This window comes from Atta colombica, unplaced genomic scaffold (genome assembly GCF_001594045.1).
Source record: "Atta colombica isolate Treedump-2 unplaced genomic scaffold, Acol1.0 scaffold311, whole genome shotgun sequence".
In the NCBI taxonomy this organism is placed as follows: domain Eukaryota; kingdom Metazoa; phylum Arthropoda; class Insecta; order Hymenoptera; family Formicidae; genus Atta; species Atta colombica.
In genome coordinates, this window is record NW_017259417.1 from 212,842 (window position 1) to 238,040 (window position 25,199).

At 32.8% G+C, this 25,199-nt stretch overlaps 1 protein-coding gene across 3 annotated transcripts in view; it reads right to left on the reverse strand.

Moving 5' to 3' along the window:
• The window catches only part of LOC108690324 (telomerase-binding protein EST1A), a 108,497-nt gene that overhangs the window by 30,120 nt on the left and 53,178 nt on the right, over window positions 1-25,199 (reverse strand). For all 3 annotated transcript variants that reach the window (XM_018197554.1, XM_018197556.1, XM_018197555.1), the window contains 6 exons: window positions 18,148-18,329; window positions 16,114-16,187; window positions 9,923-10,035; window positions 6,891-6,994; window positions 6,466-6,639; window positions 5,657-5,860 (listed from right to left, as the gene is read on the reverse strand). In XM_018197554.1, the coding sequence (XP_018053043.1) occupies window positions 5,657-5,860; window positions 6,466-6,639; window positions 6,891-6,994; window positions 9,923-10,035; window positions 16,114-16,187; window positions 18,148-18,329 (851 nt within the window). The remainder of the gene's footprint in view (window positions 1-5,656; window positions 5,861-6,465; window positions 6,640-6,890; window positions 6,995-9,922; window positions 10,036-16,113; window positions 16,188-18,147; window positions 18,330-25,199) is intronic.

Below are 25,199 nucleotides of genomic sequence, written 5' to 3' on the forward strand. Positions count from 1 at the left end.
AAAAATGTATTATTAAATAAAAATGTAATCTTATTCACTTTCAGATGTATATACAACTTAAATAGTTTATTTGAAATGTAAGTATTAAATACATTTCCAAATTTAATTTTCTTTGCAGGGACTGTACGTATGATACATCTTTAAACATCTTATTATTTGTTCGTTATTAGCCATTATCTTTTTTAAATTATATTTAAATCGACAAAAAATAAATAGCGTGAGATGAGATAACCGAGCAACTTTAAAGAAATGATTACTGTTCGTAATATCATGTAATAATAATTTATAATCTATTTGCTTATCGTTCAGATATCTATTTCGAAGCGACACATTTCTCTTAAGATAAATACTCGTTATCTTATAGATCGCGAGAGTAAATTAATCACGCAGATTGATGATCACTAAACGTTCGCAGAGAATGGTCGCGTCTTGCAACGTAAATGCTACGACACGGAGCGACCTGCTGTCTTCCAGCTTGAGATTCGCCGCATAAATGCTAGCACGTTTTTACGTAAACAATAGCAGTATGCAGTACAACAAACAACAAGGTCATGCATTAACTTATTTAAGCTCGAACATGATATAAACTGAATTCATACGCTGAATACTTTGTTCGGAAAATTTTGAAGTAGTATTAGAAAAAATTAATATAACATACATAACTGGATTCGATATTCGATAACCCTCACAGGAATCAAAGCGATAGAACTTATCGTTGTTAGAACAAATCGTTGTGATATTTAATTATTCTCTAATGTATTTTGCATCGCATATTCTTAAAATCTTTTGCAATTATAATTTTCAAAAGAGAAAATAACGGCCAACTAAATAATGTTAATAAAATTTACTAAATAATAAAAATATAAAAAAAAACATTTTGTCTCTACTTATGTTAGTTTTCATCTAGTAATTTTTAAATAAATAATTTATCTTTTTTGAATTCACATGTATAATTTCGTTGTATAAATGTGACGTGTGTATATATGTATATGAATAATCCGCACGTTAAAACCATTTACTTAATTTACTTAATTCTTCCGTTGCATTAACTTTTCTCATGTAAGTTTTTTTCTTTTCTCGCAATGTGACAAGATGTAAGATTAGAAGTCATAAGTATACAAAATGTCCCGCTCTGACTGTCACATCCTGATAATTAGTGCGCGCGCGATTGTAATTAACTATGTTTTTGCAAGTGAGTATTGTGTAAATGCAACAAAACAACTTGACAATGAGAAAAAGAGGAGGCCTGAGAGTCAGCAAGTGACGGCGAAGCGCAATCATGGGATAGTAATTTATCATATAACTTCAATATTTTCATATCAAGATTTCGATTTTTATTAAAATAAGTAATATGCTTTGAAATTTTGTATAATAAAACATTGTATTTAATACAAATAATATACTATTATGTATAATAATACGAATACAAGAATATTAAGTCAGATGAAAAGAAAGATATGTCACGAAAGATATTCTCAATGCAACTTCTATTATTTTCAAATTAAATTCTAAGACCTTTTTTTTTTGATTGAGAAAACAGTTCATATAAAGTTCGGAACAAAAATAGATTTGTTACGATATAGCGAGCACAACTTTAACGTAATCGCATCTTGCAAAAGGAAAATCGAATGTATAAAAGTCCATGTAAAAAAAACAAGATATCGACCCAAACAAGAGAACGACCTACGATAAAACTCCATCGACACTGTCGAACAAACTACCGACGGTTACGATATCGCAGCTATTTATTTCGACGAGGTCACATTGGTCTTCCATCGAACTTTATCCTCGAAACAATTCTACGACCGAGTTACGAAGCGAGATCCGTATTTCGTCTTCAGTTTCACTCCCTGATAAAAGTGTCGGTCGAAAAATTCAAGAGATACGGAAAGCGACGAGTAATTTATATTCCGCCTTTCCGAACAGCATGGAAAAGCCCGATAAACTTGGATTTTCTCGAAATAGAAACACCTCGGAATCCAATAATATTGTGGGTGCTATTTTGTAACCAAAGCAAAGATAAGCGAAAATCAAGCGATATTATTGATAGAGAATTTAGTTCGATTTCCCTAGAGACTGCAAAATAAATTAAATTTTCCGATCATTTTTCGTGTATGTAGGAACACTAAATATGTAAATTTTGCGTTTATTACCGCTGAAGAAGGTTAGAAAACTAACCAAGACGTTACATCATTGTTTAAGATTTTTAAGAAGTTAAAGATTTTCGTTTTGTTCTTCCATCTCTTCAATAAATTTTCAACTTGTAATATTGAGAGATATTTTTGAACAATTAGCGCATTTTAAATAGCGCCTATTTTCTCGAGCCTTTCTATTGCTTTTTAAGTTAGAGAATTGTGATATTTTTGTAATAATTTTTGTAATAATTATCAACGTAATGAGATAAAAAGAGCGAATGAGAGGGGGGGGAAGAGATAAAAGCGTTTATTGCTACTCTAGGGCGAGCTCTCTAAGAGCAGAAAGAACAGAAAAAGTACAGTAAAAAATAATTATGTGCGCAGTTGTAAGCTGCTTAGAATTGACATAAGCGTAAAAAAACAAGATAAATACAAAATAATAATAATAATAAAGTATGCGAGTATTAGTGAATTAAAATAAGCAGAGGCAAGACAATAAGTGATGTTGTATATAACAATAAGTTATAACGATATAAGATGAAATGATGAACTGAAGTATGTTACAATGAAATTTTGAGGAGAATAATTACGGCGAGTGACATAAGTATGTGATTACAAAATAATTATGTAATTCGAGTGTTGTTTTATTCACACATCATATTATATGAGCAAAACGAAAAGGGAGAGAGAAGACGAAGTCTGATAATTATGTGAAATAAAAAAAGTGAGAAAAATCGTATTACTTGACAGAAAGAAGTAATTGGATAGAAAGAGAGAGAGAGAGAGAGAGAGAGAGAGAAAGAGAGAGAAAGAGAGAGAGAGAGATGACGGACCAGACGGATGACGGAGCATCCACAATCAATGAGACGCCGGACGACACAACGATGACGATGACATCGGGCGACGACAATGATGAAGACAACAACAAATAGACGATATGTTTTAAAAAAATTACAAAAAGCAATGAAATCTTTAAAAAATACCTTTTTAAAAAAGAAAAAATATACGCCAAGTGCATAAAAAAAATGTCGAATGTTACATTCCTTTTAATAAACAACGGATACGAAATAAATGCAATTATTCAAGTATTTCATAACGCAAAACACATAAGATAGATTAAAAGTAACTAAAATGATCAAATGAATTATAGTAAAGAAAAAACTTGGCGCGCCCAGGTCGCATTAAAACGCAATTCTAGGACCAATATGTTTTCATAGTACAAAAATTATTTGCAATACGAATTAATAAAAACGTTTATTACATATTACATTCTGTAGATATACACAATACATGAGAACAATTCAACAAAGAAGATATGTTAGTTATTGCTCACTAATCTTGTAAATTCGTTTTCTATAATGTTTCTATGTCTAAATATTATTAATATTATCAATATTATTACATATTATTTCTCCATAATTTATATCACATCTATTATTTGTGAAAATACATCATTATTTTTATGTCCCACAGACTATGTCACTAAATATATACATTTATATTATATTATATTCAAATGTCTATTATTTTTATATATTTTAATTTATAATGGAAATACTATGATGAGATAATATACATAAATGCAGTTAATGTGACCTGAACACGCCAAGTTTTGTCTTCACTATAATCCAATTGACCATTTTAATCACTTTCAATCAATTTTATGTTTTGCGTTATGAAATATTTGGCAAATTGCATTTGTTTCGTATCCAGTTTTTATTAAAAGTAATGTAATATTCGATCATCTTTTTTATGCATTTAGCGTAAATTTTTTTTTTTAATGTTTTTAAGAAATAATTTTATTCAGTTAATTACATTTAAAATTTTCTACTATATTTTATTATATATTTTATCATTAAATTAATTTAAAATACATAATATTTGTATTCATATACTATAAATAAATATCCTTAAATGGATTAAGAGTATTCGTTTGATTCGTTTTTTTTTCATTTATTTCTGCTAACATTTTTTGGCAATCGAGCGTAGGATGTTTTCAGCTCCAAAAATAATATTGACATTAAAAAAATTAAACAAAAAAAATAGAACATTGCTCGTGTACAGGATCTCTGGCCATCTCGACTCCTTTTCTTTATTCTTTCTTTTCTTTTGAAAAGAAAGCTATCGCAGTGAGAAGAGAGATAGGGAGAGAGAGAGTACGTGACCAACCACACATAGTACATACAAAATCCGGCTCCAAGCTCTGGAGTAAGATAATAAATATGCAAAAAGGAGGAGTTTCGATGCCGTAAATAAAAACGGACTTGCGTGCTGCGCGAGAATCTGCGGTGAGAGAGGATCGTGCGATCCGAAATAAAAGGACGGTAGGGTGCAACAAAGGGTGGAGGAATGCAAAGAGAAAGAGAGAAAAGGATGGAGAGAGGAGATTGAGAGAAGACAGAGGTGTATTCTTCATCTCCGTTTGCGAGAAGTCAAACGGATCTTGTAATCTCTTGATTTAATTCTAATTTAACCATGATGAATACGCTTGGTCAGTATACTCTGTCAATTGGTTGTTTCGAGGCAAGATGACAAGTCGAAGGAGGCTAAGACAGTGATATAGACAGCGGTTAGATCGGTATCGCGGCGGTTAGACAATCATTCGACAGCAATATTCACGGAGAACGTCTCCATCGATGGAAGATTGTGCACGGCGCGAGCTAAATTTGGAAGCGGCGAGATTCCTCATCGATCTCAAGCTCGTTCGAGTGCCATTCATAGCGCGCAGTCTTCGAACGATTAAACTGTTATATTGAAATTCATTTGCATTCGTTCCAAATAATTCGCAAGTTTATGGATACAAATATTTAACCTTTCGTTTAATGTATCGTCTTAAAAAATATCTTTAAAAAAGTCTTAGAGAATGTATAGATTAAGAAATTTGCAGTAAACGCTGTTTTATTAAAATTTGAGATGGGTGAAAGAAAAGTAAGTAAATAAGACCACAAAAATATTTACACGATTTGAAGTCGACCAACCAACATTGTCATATGTTACTAAAATTAACTTAAAATTCATAATTTGAAAAGTAAACTTATATTGTTTGTACAAAATAAGTGAGACAATCGCGATAGAATTTCCTTTATCATAAAAACTGTATTTATTATTTCGTGCAAACATAGAAATAGTTTTAGGATGCCATTCCATTTCATGCATGATGCGCATAATGTATCATTTTATTCTTCTTTAATATTAAGTGAACAACACCAAGATAAAATGAAACATCATGCGTAAAATGAAACGCATTCCTGGACACATGTTGTTCATGTAAGCATAAAATTCTGACAAATGAGAATTAAATAACGAAACAATTACGGCAATATTATTACAAACTTCTATCCTCATTCATTTATTGTTATCACGTAATAATGTCGCCGATTAACAATGTTAATCGATCATTACAACATAACAATGTTGCAAAAGTATAGCGGCTCATTGTGACGCCGACATTATTATGTCAACAAATCGATAGCTTATCCCCGATATAATGCGCCTAAGACTGTAAGATATTTTGCACTTACCTGTACTCGCTGTCGATGCCGATCTTGTTTCCGCTGCCGCCTCTCCAGTTCCTCCTTCCTCTCGATCAGCGACCTTATCTCGACAGCCGCCACGGGAGCCGTCATATCGTCGGTCACGTTGCCACATGAGGGTAATCTTCTCAACGTAGAAATCGAATCTTCCTCTCCCTCGCTGTAACTTTCTACCATGAGTTCCGAGTCGCTCTAGAAATAAATTAATTCCGTTACTGGATAACGAACCATGATAACGATCGGATTTAACGAATTGAAAATTACGTAGGGAAAATCCCAATCTCGAATTTTGCTTTGGCATTTCTTATTTATTCTTTACATGATTTTAAAGATTGTTGATATTTTAGCAAGCTACTCTTATTATTATATATACAAAAAAAAAACAATTTTGCTAAAGTAGATAATCTAAAAAAGCTAGATACAAATCTAAAAAGTAATTTTGTTGGACTATCAAAAAATAATTACATAAGACGCTCAAGTTGGTTGCTAGACTGTCCAAACTTTTGAAACATTGCTCATCATGCTTGAGTTTACTACATAATTATTTTGATGGTCCAACAAAATTATATTCCGATCTGTATCTGACTGAATTTTTAAATATTTCAGCAAACATTCTTTCCAATTGTATATACATACATATACGAGATCAGAACTGAAGATAATTTTAAGATAAATTATAGTTGTTCTTTTACTTTCAAAAAATTAGATTGAAAATTCAATAGAGGGTCCAAGCGCGCTGACTACGTTTTTTTAGTAAAAAGGGAGGAAAGACTAGATTTACGACAGTTACCACATACCTGTGTCGGCGGCGAACTCGGCGAACTCGTGCTCGAAGCCTCGACCACGGAAACATATTCGCTGACGCCGGTCTCGCTTTTCTGCAATTTCAGCACCGGTGTCTCCAAACCGCACAAGAACACTTGACCGAAGAAGAGAATCTTGCTTATCCTGAGGCACATCTGAGCCACTTCCTAAAAACGCGTCGCGAGTTTATCCAACTCGTGGAAATCGAGCAACCGCGCGAATTCTCGGTATAAAACACTGATATACCAAAAGTCCTTCCGGTACTTTGAAATACCTCGAGATACGAAATTCTGTTTTAAGCCTATTTGAGGTTTGTTCAACAAACTTAAAACAACAATAAAATCAACAATAAAAGCACGTATCTCGTAGATATGTATATCAGTGCAATTACTGAAGACATAACATAAATGTAAATTACCATATCTTCCGTTTTCTCCACATAACAAGGATCTTGAGGATTCAACATGAGAGGAGTGAATCCAGCCAACGTGATATCTTCCGGTAGTTTTACGAGTTCCAAGTCTGAAATAAAACGTAGAAATCCGGTACATCCTTTATATACAAGAATCGATATTCCTGGTATAAAGTTATGTGATCGTGCTAAATCAAATTCTCTTTCGGAAGCATACAGATTTATCTAGAATTTATGCGATCAATGCACAAAGATCTAAATCATGTTATGTATACTGTGAAAAGAGTTCAGTTGTTTATGTAGCGCGATTTAGAATGAAGTATAACCGATAAAGTGTAATCGCTTTCTGGTGATTTGCCATCTTTCATGTCCGATATTAAGTTTTTACATACATAATAACATAATAGATAATCATTAACAATGAAATTACAATAAAATACGTAATAAAATCATATATTATATATTTTTGCCAATAACACATAGAATATTTTTTTTCTACTTTTCGTACACTGAGAAAAATGTTTGATTAATTCGAATTCTGGTTAAAAATGAATGAATCAGAATTTTCTGATTAAATCTATTAGAATTTTAGTTAAGATAATTCTCTAATTAATATAATCTTCTAGTTCATCCATTTTCAACCAGATATTTTTTCAAAGAGTGTACATATAAAATTTACACCTACACTTTAAAATACGAGCACAAATAAACTAGTGAATAATTTGCTTCAGTGCAAATTTACAACGTTGCGAGTACTAATCACATTATTTGTCACATATTGAAACAAGTTATTCATTCATGTTCGTTTACATTCATTTACTTCGTCTGGATCTCACTTTAAGTGCAAATATAAAAAAATATTGTTTAAATTTTAACAAATAAATTCAATTAAATGCTAATGATTTCAGGGCAAGCAACAGTAGCGTTAACGAAAGGCTGAGATCGGATTATTGCTTTGACAAACTTATTAATTCTAGTCAGTCATGTGATCAGCCATACCCTCACCGATACGTGCGTAATGATATTCACTATGAGCAATGTGTATTGACGTCCACACATACGTATCTACTCGGTTTAGAGGTAAGTGTACTGCGAGCAAGGACGCGTCACAAAACTAGAACGCTTGTTTCCAGCCGACCGGACCCGTTGGAAGACCCAGTTCGAGACCGAACTCGCGATCATGTCCAATGATCTGTTGAAAATATAAAAATTCACCATGTTCTGTTCGCGAGAAGCATACGCATTCGCGACCGATCACCATGGTTCTCATCGGTCTGCCGATGATCCGTTCTGCCGAACAAATACTATTAGTGAACAAGAACGTAAATTATCACAAAATCGACCGAATAAAATGTAGTTTTAGTTATCAAAAAATATAAGAATAAATAATATGACGAACTATGTCCTTTCATCTATGAATACTTGAGAGTCATTAACATAATATTCTTCTCAAACTAAAATTAATCAAAAAATTATATCTGTGTTATTTTAGAGCGTTTATTTTAGAATGATAAATTATCATCGGTTCTACAACTTGAAGAATTTAACGATGTTACTTTGCACTGTTAAATCTATAATATCAAATTTAAAAACCTTTCAATCGCTACTGCTTCTACTCGATATATCGTTACTTTATACTAAAATAATAATTAAATTTGACACTATTTAGTATCACTATATAAGTAGTGTCAAATTTAAGCAATGTTTTAGGGTGATATTTCGATGAATTTTTCAAGCCTGTTAATTGACTTGTGAATAGGACAGAGAGATCCGAGGATTTCTCTTTTTTGCACATATTTATCGTACGACAAAAACGCACAAATGAAATAGTGGTCTCAGTATAAAATAATAATGTATTGAACAGGAACAATGGCGACTTAAATTAGCTTAAATTTGAAATTATAGATAGCACACTCTGTGCCAAATGCATCGACGAAAATTCGTGCGAATGTAACTGCTGATAGCCGAAAAGTCTGTGAGAGACGCAAAGTCGGGTCATCTTCGTGGCGAGGTCTACACGTGAATGGGCTCCGGGGCAATGCAATTTGTGTATTCATAACATGCGCGCGGCATGCATATAGTGGCGATGTGGCTCGCACGCACGCTGAAAAACCATTGGCCACACGCTAGTAAATGCGGCTGCAAGAGAATGGCACTGCAGTGGTCATGTCGTACGTATTCACCGTTACGCAACCGTCGCGCCAGCTATCTACGGGTCAACAGACCGGGTACCGGGGTACTTCGCCGACTTCGAGAAACGCCATTTTTTCGATTAGGTCTGGTCCAGGTCAACGCGAGAATCACTCGCATTGCAACCGAAGCGTTTCGACCGGTTGCCATTTCTCTCGCTGTTCACACGCTCTTAATTAGTAGAACGTCGAAAAAGAAAACGTCGAAATGCAACAATAAATAATAAATTTTATTAGTATTAATTACTAATACTTTTCTGATAAGATAAGATGTATGTATTTAGAAGAAACCTGCTAAAAATAAATTATTACTTCTAAATTCGATAGTGGATTGAGGTCTAATTTAACATATCAAAAATATTCCATCTAGGGATAAAATCAACTAAATTAAAAAATAACAAATTTGTTAAAACCTTCTTAGTAGAATTATAGATTTTTATATCAAATAATATTAAAGCATTTATACGATTTTAACTAGGTATATTATATATTTAAATTATTGGAGCTCTAATTTTACGAATTTTAGTATATTCAAACTAATTGTTCCAACAATATATAAATCAAATAACATTACTATTTTAAAATCAATAGTTTTGGTATTTGGATAGTTGGATATATTTTGAACTCTATTTTAAAAAAATCAAAATGTAAAAAATATTAAATTAATTCAATAAATTAAATTAATAATACCGACTTGCATCAATTTCCGCAAGTATAAATAATCTTGACAATTTTTTTAAATTCTTCCTAACATGTTTTTTATTCTCTTTAGATAAAACAACATGGAGACCATCAATATACACGGAAATTTTTTTCTCATAAAAGACAGTCGGAAAAATATTCTCTTACCTTCCTCACGATCCTCTGTATCCTTGCCTTGAATCAGAGTCGTCCTAGTGTAATTTAATTTCTCTAGAAGATTCACCATCGTCGCTAACCTGCTCCATGCATCTCCTGGTGGTCTGTAATAAACGAAAGAAGATTGAATTAAATCTTTTCTAAGTTTCGTGATAACCTTCATTAGAAATAGCTAAAGTCGAAACAAATTATAGATCCACATCACGGTCAAATCTATCGTGATTAGGAAAAACTCAGATGAATTTAATCATTCTTTTAATACATAATTCAAAAGTAAGAACGAGGAAGGAATTCGATAATATCAAGGTTTAATGTAGAATTCTTTCTGTATGATTAAACTGCTCGCTTCAAAGATTAAATTGTCGAACAGTAATTTACGACTTGCGTTGCATTAAGATAAGATATAATGATCTTTAATTCTTCGAATTATATTTTTTTATTGGACTTTCTAACATTACTTGACGCCACTTTGGCGCCGCGAGGCTGACAAACTTTTTATATCTCGAGATAATACTCAGGACTAATTTTCTACGGATTTCAGATTCCTTATTATTGTTTTTGTACGAGTGACAGCATAAATGCCCGAAAATTCGTGCCGGCTGTGCAAACACTTGCTTAAACATTTGCTTATAAAAAAAAATAATCAGGTAAATTGCTACTTGATTTTCTTCAGCATTGACTACCTGGCGTATACTTAACATGAGGTAAATATTTTCTGGATCATTCGTCACGCAACGAATTCTTGCCACAAGGGTACAATTACCGCATTCGACGTGACCGAGACTTCCAATGAAATTCCATTTGCCAAAAATACAGTTTCAATGCACTGCACGAATAATACATCGAGATATTTCAGAGATTCGCGGCTTCCGCGTGGTCACGACGAAACGCACGTGGAATTTTCGCACGCCTTCGCGTGGGACGTGGCGCACGATTTCGTATTTACGGTGAGATAAATCCAAGACGCGATTAAAAGAATGGGCGATAGATAAAATTTATATCTAATCTATTTATGGCACGAAGAAGGAAAAGTGATGTGAAAAGGAGACGCCGGTTCTTACGCAAATATGATATATTTTCGTACGACTACTTCATTATCAATGTCGAGAATTACATATTAGAAATTATTGTGGCAGGGGGGATCTGCGTAATGCGCGCGGTGGATGATAATAATAATAGATCACGGATTTATACATTTAATGTACTTCGTATGACCAGCGGCGGCTCGTTTCACTGACATTATTAATGATCTATCCGCGGCAGGGCATACGTTTCCATTTGCCACTTCCGTATTACTGTAAAGCCAAAGTCGTTCGTTCAATTAATTCTTTCGTCGCACATAGCGGCTCTCAGATCGTGCAAATTCTCATTGTATAAAACAAGAGCATTTAAAAGAATTGTAATACCGGAAATACGCAACGGTTACATTCTGTGTATTAATGCTTCTTTAATGAAATAGAACAACATTACTTACTGCTTGTCTCGTATTATAAAAAAACGGATTTAACTATAAATTTTTAGCAAACTCCGCCACATATACAATTTTAATCTGAGAATAATTATCTGATTTTTTTACGTAAACGAGAGAACCTGGAATGTGTTTTTATATAATTAAAATCATTATTAATATAACATAACGCTGCATCGGCAATGTTGGATTTTAAAGACAGTCGGTTTTATTATAAATTTTGGTAAACAAATTTAAATCTTTAAAAAATAAATAAAGTGCAATTTATAGTAAAAACGCATTAAAGTTAAAGTTTTCGCAAGTAAGAATTTTTTTCAGATTTTTAGATAATCCGAAACAATATAAAAATATCCACTAAAGTTCGAAAATCCAGGTTAAGGTAAAAATTTCACATTGCTAGTAAAGAGTTAAAACATGTTACATGACTGTTTTATGAATATTTAAAAATATTATGAATTTAATCACAATTTTCTGAAAAATAAAAATAGAAACTAAATTTTAAACAAAAACATATATATAATACAATATTAAACAAAATAAGTATGTTAAATATATATAAGTATGTTAAATATATTATTATATTACTAAAAAATATTTTTAAATAAATATATTTTTAAATTTATTTTAAAATAAATATATTATATTACTAAAAAAATAAAGATTTTAATTAACATAACACGTTTTTTACGCGTGTGGCTCTTTAATAAAATTACATATTTAAAAATTCATAAAAAAATCAGTTACTAAAAATGAAAGAAAATGCATTAAACAATATCTTTAAAAAACAATATTTTACAATTCACATCTTCTCGCAGGTGAGATATAAAAACACTCCAGATGATTTTCCCGAGCCAATGATACATGCACGACTTCAATGACGATGCACTAAAGAAGAGAATCACATGAGAATCACGAGAGGATTTCAGCGATCGCTTAATTTCGTGACAAAAGGGCAAAAGTGCATGCGGTTTCCGGCGCGATTAATCGACCGGCGTCCTTAAAGGTCATCGATTAATCGTATCTGCCATCGCGAAATCCACGTTCGCGTCGAATCGTTGCATGCTGCTCTAAGTGCAACGACGATCAAGATCGAGAGAGGATCGACGATCGCGCGTCCCGTGCTGCGCGGCGTCCTTGCCAAGGAAACGCTTGACTCACGTAATTGTTAATCGCTAACGAGCAACAATGATTAACCTATCCCAGCCAGATAGTAGCTGTTGGTTACGCAAAAAAAAAAAAAATCCGCGTCTCGAGACTGACGTTGCGAGAGAGAGAGAGAGAGAGAGAGAGAGAGAGAGAGAGAGAGAGGAGGGAAGAGGGAGCCTTGAGGCTCGTTCAATGGACAGTAGATTGCATCAGTCGGACAAGCGTGACTCTTATCCCTCTCTCTCTCTCTCTCTCTCTCTCTCTCTCTCTTTCTCTCTGTCTCTTTTACTAGCTACTCTTATTCTTCTTTTATTTTATCTCATTAGCGAAACTCGCGCCGAGAAGCGACGATGCGCCGTGCGTCGATAAGATGAACGGCGCATTGCTCTCTCTTTCTTCCTCTTCTCTCGTTTTCTCTACGGAGCGCGCACGAAGCGCGCACTAAAATGTATTCGCTCACGTTTGATCAATTCGCATATGATCAATTCGAGACGCGCCGACCCGGCCCCTTGATGAAATGCTGGCCCACGAGGCTCTCAAACATAGCGGGGCGTCGGGATTTCCCCGTGCTCTCAGGTCCCTTATTTAGCGCCATGATTCAGCACAGTGCAGAATTCGGGTACAACAGGTTCGCGCTTGCGAAAAAGTAAAGCTCAAATAAAAATCTATTATTCTCATAACATCAGCAGATGAAAAATTATTATCAGATAAAATTGAAGTATATTAGATCGTAAAATACTGATAATAATATTCAAGAGTGTCATAATTTCAATGTGTCCAAATCCATGATAATATTAATTTTTGTCTTAAACCACTTTTCTACATCTAATAAATTTTCTATATTTTTATTTCAATTAGGAAAAGCACTATATGTCAATGCACTAGTGTGCTAATTATTTAAGAAAAATTTTAAAATACATATCTATGAAAGGCGTCAGGAGTCGGCTAATTATTGATTCTAATAGATGATATTTCTTTCATTAATATTTTTAATATCGCGCATATTCCAAATAAAACAAAAATTTATTTTCATCTTCATAAGAAATAGATACAGCTATTTAAAATTATCTCGTTCAATTAGGTCATCATTGATAATAATTTATAGAACTCCTATACTCTCGATATTTTAGATATAAATTAAATGACACTTTGATATCTCGCGCCAGTGATCTCCGTGACAACACATTGATCCGTTCTTTTGCTTCTTTTTCGAAAATTTGTCAATCAAATTGCGGCAGCAGAGAGTGTAAGAATTATAAATTAGAAATGAAGCGGGACATTACAATCACGAACACGTGTCGCGCCACGGGAACGTCGTCTGACGTTCCGCCGCGGGTGTCGCGATGTCTTTACCCGCGAGTTTCTCACACCGCGTGCGATTCACCGAGACATCACCGCGCGAGGAAATTAATAGTCCGATACAACAGCAATAATTCAAAACACCTCAAGTGTCAAGCTGAATTAATAGTCGCTACGTGCAGCTGCGACGAAGCCGCGGCCGAATGTACAAATCTCCTCCTCGGTCTCTCTTTCCTTGGCGCTTCGAAGGCTTAATCCATTTGACAAAAGTGTCATGTAGACCAGCATATCTCGCGCGTCCACGGGGTTGCGCGAAACCCGCGCCCTCCTCGTTGAAATTAGAACGATGCGCGGTAATAATTAAAGCGGGACAGTAACTTATACATTCGCTACAAATGCGAAAGGAGCGTGGTAGAATAATGCCGCGGGAACCTGGTATACGATGCGCGACTCGCGAGAGATCGAGCTTCGATACGATGCAGCGGTTGACCGTGACCTACGCCATACTCACTTCCATCACTTCTCCCCATTCGTGAGATATCGGCTCTCGCTAGAACATGCTCGTGTCTATTGAGACACAACTTCATGCTGATGCTCATTTTTAGCATCGAAATAGGCCACGTGATAAATTGATGAATATCAAGCGTCAATTTTAATCATGTGACGCTAAAAACGAGCGTCAAGCGTCAATATAAAAAGGTGCTTGTAAGCTAATATTATTATATATTTATCCATTTTTATCGTACGTACAAATCTATTGATTGGCTATAGGATAGAGATTCAATAACCTCTCCTCTTGCCATTAATACGATTAAAAAATTTGTCGTACGACAAAAACGAATAAATATAATATTAGTCTTAAAGCTGACATGGTTGATCAAATAAAATGTATGTAACAATTTAATGCTCTCTCTTGTCAATTTGTCACTTCGTCTTCGAATTCGCGCGTTATTCCGTTTTGTTAAAAACAGTAGCGGTAGTCTAAATTCAAAGATAGATGTACAGAAAAAAAAGTCGGAAGTTTTCAAAGCTAAAAGTGCTTAAGGCGTTTTCAAATGAGATTGGTTATATAATTTATCTCGAATAGTCAAATATGATTAGATTCCGACAGTAGCACTTCGCATGCTAATGATCTTTCTCGCTCTCAGATTTGAAATAATTATTCCAAGGCCAGACGTCAGTGAGCATGATCACGCTACATGCTACGTGCTTTGTACTTCGTTCGTGCGCGACAGCTACGATCCCAAGGCTAAAGATGTTCGGACAATAATTATTTTCGAATTAATCTTCTTTCATAATAATGATCTTTGATAAAACTTCAAAATATATTTGAAAATAATTGATTTCAGAATCTAGTGTTTATTAGTATAAAATATTATAAAATAGGGATTAAGTAAATTTTTTTTTTCAAATTATATCCATTCTTAAATTGGAATTTTCCAAAAAAGGTTTATCATTTATTCAGATCTCAAAAATTAATGTTCAACATATAATTATTATTCGTGTATCATTTAACTTATCTCAACTTATTACTTGTGTACCTCTAGTTTTTTTATTATATTGATTGTTGAGTAAATAAACTCAAATGTTTGCTTAAATAAGCTTTGAAAATATTCTAAGGAGATTTGTTATTTTTCAAATTTCATAAATTATGTATAATTATTTAAATTATTATTAGAGTATTATTAGAGTACCACATCTAACTTTAACGTTACATAACGTTACATAAATTATTCAGTAAATAAGCTCAAACAACTAATAAAAATATGTGTAGATTATTTCAAAAATGAAAATTATTAATAGATTCTTAAAACCCTTTCTTGAGTCTCTGCCCATCATCTTCGACATTGCACATCAGCTTCAATGAATACAAATTTTTATACAGCGCAAATTCTCCCGTAAACGTCGCACTCGCTGGAAGTCGATGGGCCGATTCAAACCACACGAACCACAAAACCACAGGATCGACAAGTTCAAGATATATCGAACATTTCTATTGCACGCTACATTCTTAGTACACATGACATTCATTTTCACACATTGGCATCTAACTTTAATCCCGAAAGTATGATTTTGCAACGCGCGGTTAGAATGCGCAACAAAGTTGTAATTAAACCAAGACAGGGCAGTCCGTAAGCCAAACGAAATTTATGTTGCGAAACAATATAAGGAGATTAGGGACTTTCCTCAAGCAGAGCATTACGGTGACTAAAGGCCGCGTACACGCAAATCTCATTTCCTTTATTGAGTTTAAGATTAAGAAACTTACCCGACTCTGTAATCCGTGCAAGACGGCGGAGGATTCCAAACAGTGCTATGGCAAAGCATCCAATCGCACCAGATCTGCAGAAACAAAGGAAATAACATAGTTTATAATCCAAATTAATACATAATAAGATCAATATATAATAAATATATAATAAAACCAAAATGTCAATAATACGCAGATAATCTTTTCAATTTTTAACAAGAATTAACTTTTTGAACTTCAATCTCATACTTAAACATAAGAAATAATAAAAAGTTGACATTAAAAAGAAATGCAAGTGTATTTTTAAAAAATTATTTATAAATTAAATTTTCTCTATAAAAGAGGAAGTTCTTTCGAGGAACTTTCTCGTTTAAATATGACAATTATAAAAATCATAAGTAAATTCCAGAAAGTAAATTTTTAGAGGATATACGTAAAAACAGAAATAAAGCTCTGATTTCAACAAGAACCAACTTTTTCATGATATTCAATCATAGCCTACACTCAAAAGAGAAATGTGAGAAATGATAAGTTAACATTAAAATAAAATGCGAGCATATTTAAAAAAAATTATCTCTTAATAAAAGCGTGATTATGCGTCGAAAAAAATAACACTATAATAAGAATAAGAAATTATAAATGCTACAGTATTAATAAAAATTTCAACAATAGTTACAAAGAAGATCTGAACAAAAATTTCAAATCAAGGATATCTATTTCGAATCAAGGACATCTCGTATTATTTTCTCTTCCTAATATAATAGAATCTTTTATTTGAGGAACCTCTTCCGAAATTTTTATTTCTTTCGTTTATAACCTTATCAAATTTTTAAATGTCGGAGAACGCAAAAATACCTCGCTATTTATAGACACTCCTGTGAGACTCTTTTTTCATTGAGAACGTCCATCCATCCTCATACAGTGAAACATATTCCAACGGCCTTGTATCGTGTCTACTTTATCGGCAATATTAATGGTCTCACCTCAGTCGCAAGCGCGAGTCTGGCTATTATTCCTTGTATCAGCTCGCATTCCGATAGTAATCATTGTTTCTTTTTTTCTTTACATCTTTTATCATTAGTCGAGAAATACATAATGACTGTGCAAAGACACGATAATTTCCCAGTACATAATTAGAAAAAAATTATTTAATGCCATAAAATTGATAGTTAATCGATGGTTAATCATTATTAATTCATTATTTTCAATGATCTGAAAAAAATTGTACTACGTACTTTTGTAGCATAAGATTAACATTTATTTATGTAGTAAGTACTCATTTTAAGCAACATCCACCTTCTTGGTTGTTAATCTTATTTTTTCGATTTTGTATGCTTGCATTATCATTTTACGATCAATCTTTTATATGGCTTAGCATCCAGTTAGATAAGAAATCGTGTAATTTCAAAGTTCCGATACCTGATCATCATCATTAATCGAAACATGCACTTACGCGATGACATACGATAGATACATTAATTGTGATCATCAAGTATAATATTATTAAGTTGCGACACAATCAGATTTTGGATTCGACATGTCGGTCATCAGCGGATGTGTGGGCGCGACTCTCGCAACACTTCATAAATTCTTTATGATTAAGCATTCGAGTCCGGGGCTGCGACAGCGATGAGAAGTAGAATCTAGTTGACGAAGAAAACCCGATGTCTTTCAGAATGATGCAATCTATACCAGTAATAATTAACCAACGGCCTACCATAAATTATTCCGTGGGAGACGGAAGTGAATAAAAGTCATAGCAATGAATGAACGATAAAAGCTATTTTTTACAAATAGGCTTTTTTACAAATAGTATTTATATTAGCTCTCAAGATATGAGAATCGTGATGTGTTCTAGCAAGAAGTTAAGAGGTTGGCCGCCACTGCTCCAGATCTAATTATTCCGTAATAGCGAGCTGCGGACGATGGACGTGATCGAGGCAACGTTTCGACTCGGAAATTGACTTACGCTCGCCGACTTGCGTCGCGAAACGCAATTAAGACTTCGCTCAACCGATACGTATTGATGGAGGAAAGAGGGGGAGAAAGTACCTTAATAGCCGGTAGAAGCACTTGGAGATCCTCGCCGACCACCAGCCTCGGTTCCTGCTCGCTATCTAGCTGAGCTTTCAGTAGATAGACACCACGTTCCAAGATCAAGCTGAACATCTGCAACGATACGACGAGTGCTCGTTCTTGGACTTCTGATCTATAGCCTTGCTCCATTTGAGAATCTGCAATAAAAAAATCATAATAGGATGAAATAAATTCATACACGTTCGCCATACAATTTACATCTTAGATTAAGAAAAATAACTCAATTTCATGAAAGAAAAACACATATTAAATAGTGATAATATCGTCTTGTATTCAAACCATGACAGGAAGACATAATTAAAATTTTTATAGTTAAATATAAACTAAAGTTAAATATAACTATGTAGTTTTAAGATATACAGTATCTCTTTACTTACGATGGGATTACGCACGGAGAGAAACTTCAGTCGTAAATAAAATTAATCGTAAGTTGAAAATAGTAGTAATATAAAAGTAGTATTAAATCTATGAAGAACCAGTTACGATTAAAATTGATGTTGAAATAATGCATCTATGTCTATTAAAATTATTTTGTTTAATATTAAATCTATTGTTTTTCTTTCTCTTTTAATAATAATATTTCTATTTTTAGTCACTTTGGACCTAAATAATTACTAATTAGGTGTTAATAATTTTCATAAATGTAAATCTTAATCTCGGTTCAACTTAAACACTCTTCATCTTTTTCTAATTTTTATCGAATAGCGACTCAAAATTCGAAGTAATCGTAAGTGAAGGGATATATATCTGTAGTTAAATTTTTTTTATAGCTGTAGAATAATATTCTTTCTTTCGATTTATATAGTTTTTTATTTCGAGGCTTTATTTTTCTTTTACATACGTCTTATAAAAATTTAATTTTCGGGGCCTATAATTTTTACAATTGTCACATTCAAGTGAGAAAGTTTCTTGAAAGAACTTTCATCTCTTATAACTTCATCTCTTATAGAATAGCATTGAAAATCGTCACAATCGTCAGAATCTGAAGATTGTTCCGAGTAATTACGATCAACTCTTCACGAAGGAAGGAAGAGACAGAATGCGAGGGTGCATCTACTACACACGGCAATATCCGGACAGCAAATTGGTGCTGATTGTTACATTGGAGGGGGAAAAACGCGTAAGTTAATGCCGGTAGCGATCACGTTTCGGTGATGATGATGATGGCTGATCGATGTGCAATCTATTCAGCGTCGCGACCGGATTCGCCATCGGCGGCCGTACATTTTCTCTCTTCGGGACTGTCATTACGCGTTGTATCGAAACTACGTGACGGGACGGGGCTCCCGGTAGATTCAGAAGAGCGAAGGTCATGACACAACCTTCTGCTGCACTACCTCCACTTTCTTCGAGTCATTTCTAGACCGTTTCTTGAAGTGGTATCTTCGGAGGGAATTTACTATACATCGTAATGAATCGATTCCTTGGCGAAGGGAAACAATTCTCTCGAAAGAGAGAAAAGATCAAGCGATATCATCTATGAGAATATTTTAATTTGCAGTAACAGAAGTACCCCCGAATATCGTCTCCTTTAATTCTGGAACTTGAAAGAGAATAAGCCTTAACTACTTCGTCTGCTCAATTACTATCAAGCTAAAAATACTGTTTGGTTGTAAATGTTGCTTAAATTTTCCTACAACGCGACATTTGAAAGTTGAACTTTAGAAGGAATTTATAAAATTAGAAAAATATTGTATTTTTCCACTTAAAATAGAATTGCAGAATATACACTAAAAAAAATATAGTCAATTTTAATAAATATTTAATTGAATACTGCCAACTAAATATTTATTAAATATAAAGATATATTTATTTGATACAAGAAATGTTAATTTGATTTAACAATCATTTTTTTTATTGAATAAGTATTTAATTATTGTAAGTAAATGTTTAGTAGAGCAGTATCGAACTAAATATTTATTCAAATTAACTGTATTTTTTTCTCAGTGTAACAATTTAAATTCAATATGACATAAAAAATAAAATTAGGGTTGATAAGAGATAATTTTTATAAAAGATTTTTTTTTAAGAATAAAACAGTTTTTTTTTTTCAAGTATATTTTTAATACTTACATGTTTTAAACAATATTATTTTTAAAAAGTGTTTAAAACATGTTAAATTTGATTAAGCATGTTTTAAACAGTTTAAAACATGATTTTTATCAATCTTAATTAAAATGTCATAAAAACAAATAAATACAAAAAGAGCCATTGGAAAATGAAGTTTTTCGTTACCTCGCGTGTTTTATTATCGATATACATTTTAATATCGATTTCGAAAATGATTCATCTTATATGCAATCGTTTTCAATTTTAGGCATCGAATGCTGCTACTTCGGGGATACGAATATTCGCACGAATATTATGCATCTTCGGTGAAAGTCCCGTTGCTCATTGCTTTGTACATCTTTATTAGCGAGCTATAGCGAAGCTAATTAGATGAGCGTCGCTAACGATGGTGTAATGAATCCATACAAAAACGCCACTTATCAAAACTACTGGCGTTTATCACGGAAAAATGAATAATGTAGTAGGCACAGCAAGATAGATGCAAGTCCTTTGTAAAGTGGATATTCATCATAATTCAAAGAAAAAAAAATATTCTAAAGATCTCTTAATATATAGAATATTGAAAATAAAATGTAAAATCCATTTAGAAAAAAAGCATGTTTAATAAAAAAATAAATTAAATTGATACTCGAATCCGTCGAAGAATCGTTGCCCCTTTTCCGCGATGCTAATTGATTGATTTCTCGCTACATTTATTTTGCGAACGGCTGTTATCGCATATTTTGAAAGTATTGTGTACTAAGAGATTAATATATATAATAGTATAAAAAGTAAAGAGATACGGGATGTTATGACAGTCACAAAATTAATGTTAACCAATGATTCGGAAAAGTCAATTCAATTTGAATGAGAAAAGGCATATATCGATCTATCTGAAACTCAATATTACTGACAAGGTAGCAAATTGTGTAATCAAAACAAATGTTATATACATTTATCTTTTTCATAAATTTCGACTTTCTCAGTTTCTCAAAGAAAAGCGATTGATTCTCTATTGTGGTGAGTATTAAACAAGAAATGCTTCCCCTACAGATTTCGTTTAGTCTAGTATAGTAAAAAGTAAAGTAAATAGTGCGCGATAAAAATTACATATACAGAATGGCACATAAAATATTATATCATTTGATTTATAACACATTTATTTCTAACAAAATTGATACAGAACTGGAATTGATTATCAAAGCCTAAAAATTGGATAATTAAATACAATAATATAGCATTTCGTGCGCTACTGTATATAATATTTAAATTAGAGATGCAGTAAAAATCTAAAATAATTTGCATATACCAAATGACAAAATATCCAAAAAAAGAAAGCAGCTATAGGAAAATTACAATAACAGATAGATCTGCATGCATTAGTCGTCCCTATTTTTTCGCTTGCCGTAAAAGTTGGCGGCAACTCCAAAGATGTCCGAATATTCCGCTCACGCGCGATAGTAAGGGTGATTTCGCATTGCGTATATGTATGACGCGAATTAACTCTGCAGAATAGAAGCCTAACACAAATTTAACAAGCGAGAGAGTAACGCACCGTGCCACGTCTATGCCATCTTCCATCAAGCGTCGTGCATACGCACAACAGCCATATTTGAAGGTAGACTCTGGCAGTTTAATTTATCGCGGACAGGGATAATAATTAGCGTTTAACCGCGAGGTCGCCCTCGAGAAAGCCCGTGTGGTCTCATCGGGGATTGGGAGGGGTGTAAAAGGTAATTAGTTAGAGAAGATTTACAGGGAGAGGCTTTAACTAATTGCCATCACGATCATTAGCGAAACTCAGGCGTATCGTCCCGTGTCGACTTGTACGATTTCCTCGTCTTTCGCGTGAAAAAAAAAAACGATCTAACTACGAACATTAATCCGTGACTAGATACACCATGACTGTGACTACACAAAAATTATAAAAAATATATTCCATATTTAATAGTGTTGAATCATCGATTTAATAAAATCAAATAGTAAATAACAATTTTTTTGTTCAAAATATACACTGAGAGCAAAGACTATAAATACAAATAAATAATGTTAGCATATTTATGATTATTACTATAATTTTAGTGATAATAACTATACGTATTCTATCAATAAGTATATGTATATATAGTTGATAATCTGGAAATGACTATAATTATAGTTACTATTATTATAAAAATAATTACAAATACTATAATTTAACTATTGGGTTTTTCGGAAAGTTCGTGCCGATGTTGAAGGAAAATTGAAACGCAGAAAATTTAAATTTTAGTATACATTTATTAAATTATATAGATTAGTCGGCACGAATTTTCCGGACAACTCAATATAATTTATGATCATTTGTGTACTATATTTTATATCACATTTTATATAATTCTTCAAAAATTATATTAAATTATAATTAAATTACTTGCAGCCATTATTAGAATAATAATAACTATAATTAATTATTTCTGGATTGTCAACTATATATACATTTGCTGATAGAACTTACGTATAATATTAACTATAACATAGTAACAGTAATAATCATAATTATTGTATATATATATATATATATATATACGAGTTCCATGTAGTTTCATGCTCCGCACGAATGTCGTAAGGCCAACGAACTTCGTAAAAGATGCGCACATTTTCTCTTATCGAGATCTTTAACTAATGAGGTAAATGCGACAACGAGATCTCGCACGGAACGAGAAACGCTTTTAATGAAGTCGGTGGGTAAGTTCGGTCTTCCTGTTTCCCGGACCGATATTAACACCGCGAAAACGGATGGAATCAAGTTAGTAAGCTGCGCGCAGATAATTCAATTATTAACAATTCTAATAGACACCGTTCTTCTAATTCAACGAATTCGCCGCGCGCCATCGGGATATCGTTTTCACGAGATTCTTCTTTAATTTCAAATAAAATAAAAACCTCGTTACACTTGTTTACTCAAAAAATTCATCCAACACGTAATTCATGATCTCTTAAAAAGCACATATTTACATTCCTCTTTTTTTTTTCATTTAAAAAAATCTCTTTTTCTAATTTTGAACATAATATACGTAATATTATGTTCAGCAGAAAAATAAAAAAAATATACCTCGAATTACGCAATGTTATATACATACATTGCGTAATTCGCATTTAAATGTCTCCTTTCCTCATTATGCATTCCTCAATTTCTTTTCGTGAAGAAAAAGACTTGTTTTGTTTTTAATGCTCGTTTTTACATATCTCTCAGGTATTCGAAAACGATCGTTTTTTCTCTTTTGATAGTTATTCGGTCTTTAAGTAACGGTAAGGATGGTAATAACCTTGGCGGCAGTATCGACGATACCGTTGTCTTTGACGGATGAAACGCGTTTTTTCGAACCTGCTGACAAATCCGCATATAAAGAACGCACTCGTTAATTCGGTTTCCGCCCCATTCCCTCTAATAACGACTGAGGGGAATATGAGAGAGCTATTGTTTAAGGATAATCACGTCTTAATGGTCGGCAAGAGAGCGTAATGTATCGTTAAATGTAGCTGCAATATGGAGAGTAACAAGATCCGCGCGAAGTGCAGGATGATTTTAATGGCCGCGAATATCTCGTCTGAGTGTTTTACGTATTATTTAAGCAGCATGGCGCAACGCCTGCTCGCACGCGGATATGAACGCGTGTAACAGAGCGCTCGTTTTGCGGTTTAACGTTTCAATCCACGCTACTGCGTTTTACTCGCATTTATCGTGAGTTGTACCCTTAGGTCGTTAACGGCTATGATAGAGATATTATGAGGTTGATACCGTGCATGATACCGTGCAACTTCTACGATGTTGTACTTGATTCAGTTGATAAAATATTTTTTGCAAATATTGCTTGATAAGTACCTATATCGATGTTAATTCTCGATATAATGATTTTTAATATCCTTTAATATCCCTACAACGTAACAGGTCGCTCGTATCCCGGATTAATTTTTGTCATTTTTACAAAAGTATACAAAAATTATTAAGGGTTCATTCTACAATACCTTGCTGGGATCAAAAAATTGAAAAATTTTTTTGCATAATATGATAGCCAAATGTGTAGAATATTGTGTTGAAACCTTAATATGGCAAATATAGGCATAAATAATTTATAAAAGTAAACTTGAAACTTTAAATGCGTTTTTCTCGAAACAACATTTTTCGATTTAATGGAAGTGATAGAGCAAAAACTGAACGTATCGCTTTCAAATTTTGCACGATTGTAGAGCAATGATTTTTCTACTGCAATTATACCAATATCGCAAAGCAAGAGCATAATTTAAGGTAAAAAAAATCAATCTTTTTTTTTTCAAATAAGTCATTTTGTTAATTTTTATCTAAAGTCAATTATCTATCCATAGTCTATCCAATAGAGACATTCTTTCTGAATAGAAAAAAAAATTGTTTTTTTAACTTTTTCAGATGCGATCTGCAATATTTCTGTTCTGGTCATATTCAAATCGGAGAAGCTTCTTTCTCGAAACTTTATGTAAACTAACAGTAAGCACATTGATTTCATAAAATTTTAATTAAATAAAAAAGTATAATAAATGACATGTGAAAACAATGAATGTATCTTCATTACTTTTCCCGAAAAAAATTGTCAACAATCGCCTTCTTTTTCAAGTCACAAGATAGAATAAACCCTTAAGCGATTTTTATATATACTCTAATATGTTTGTAAAATCGTGTAAAAAAAATCAAAAAGATCTTTATTCAGCCAAATATTTTTCTAAATATAATTCCTGATATTTTAACAAAAAAAAAATTGCGCAGAACGCGAAATGACCCCAATCATGTGTACTCAGAATTATTTAAAGCTCTTATAACAAAGTCTAGCCAAGATCTTTTCAAAATCCTATGAGACAGAAAAGATTATAATGTCTTTTTGTATATATATTATTTTACTTTAATTTATACTTATATTTTAATTAAGGTTATAGAGTTAAATAAGTAT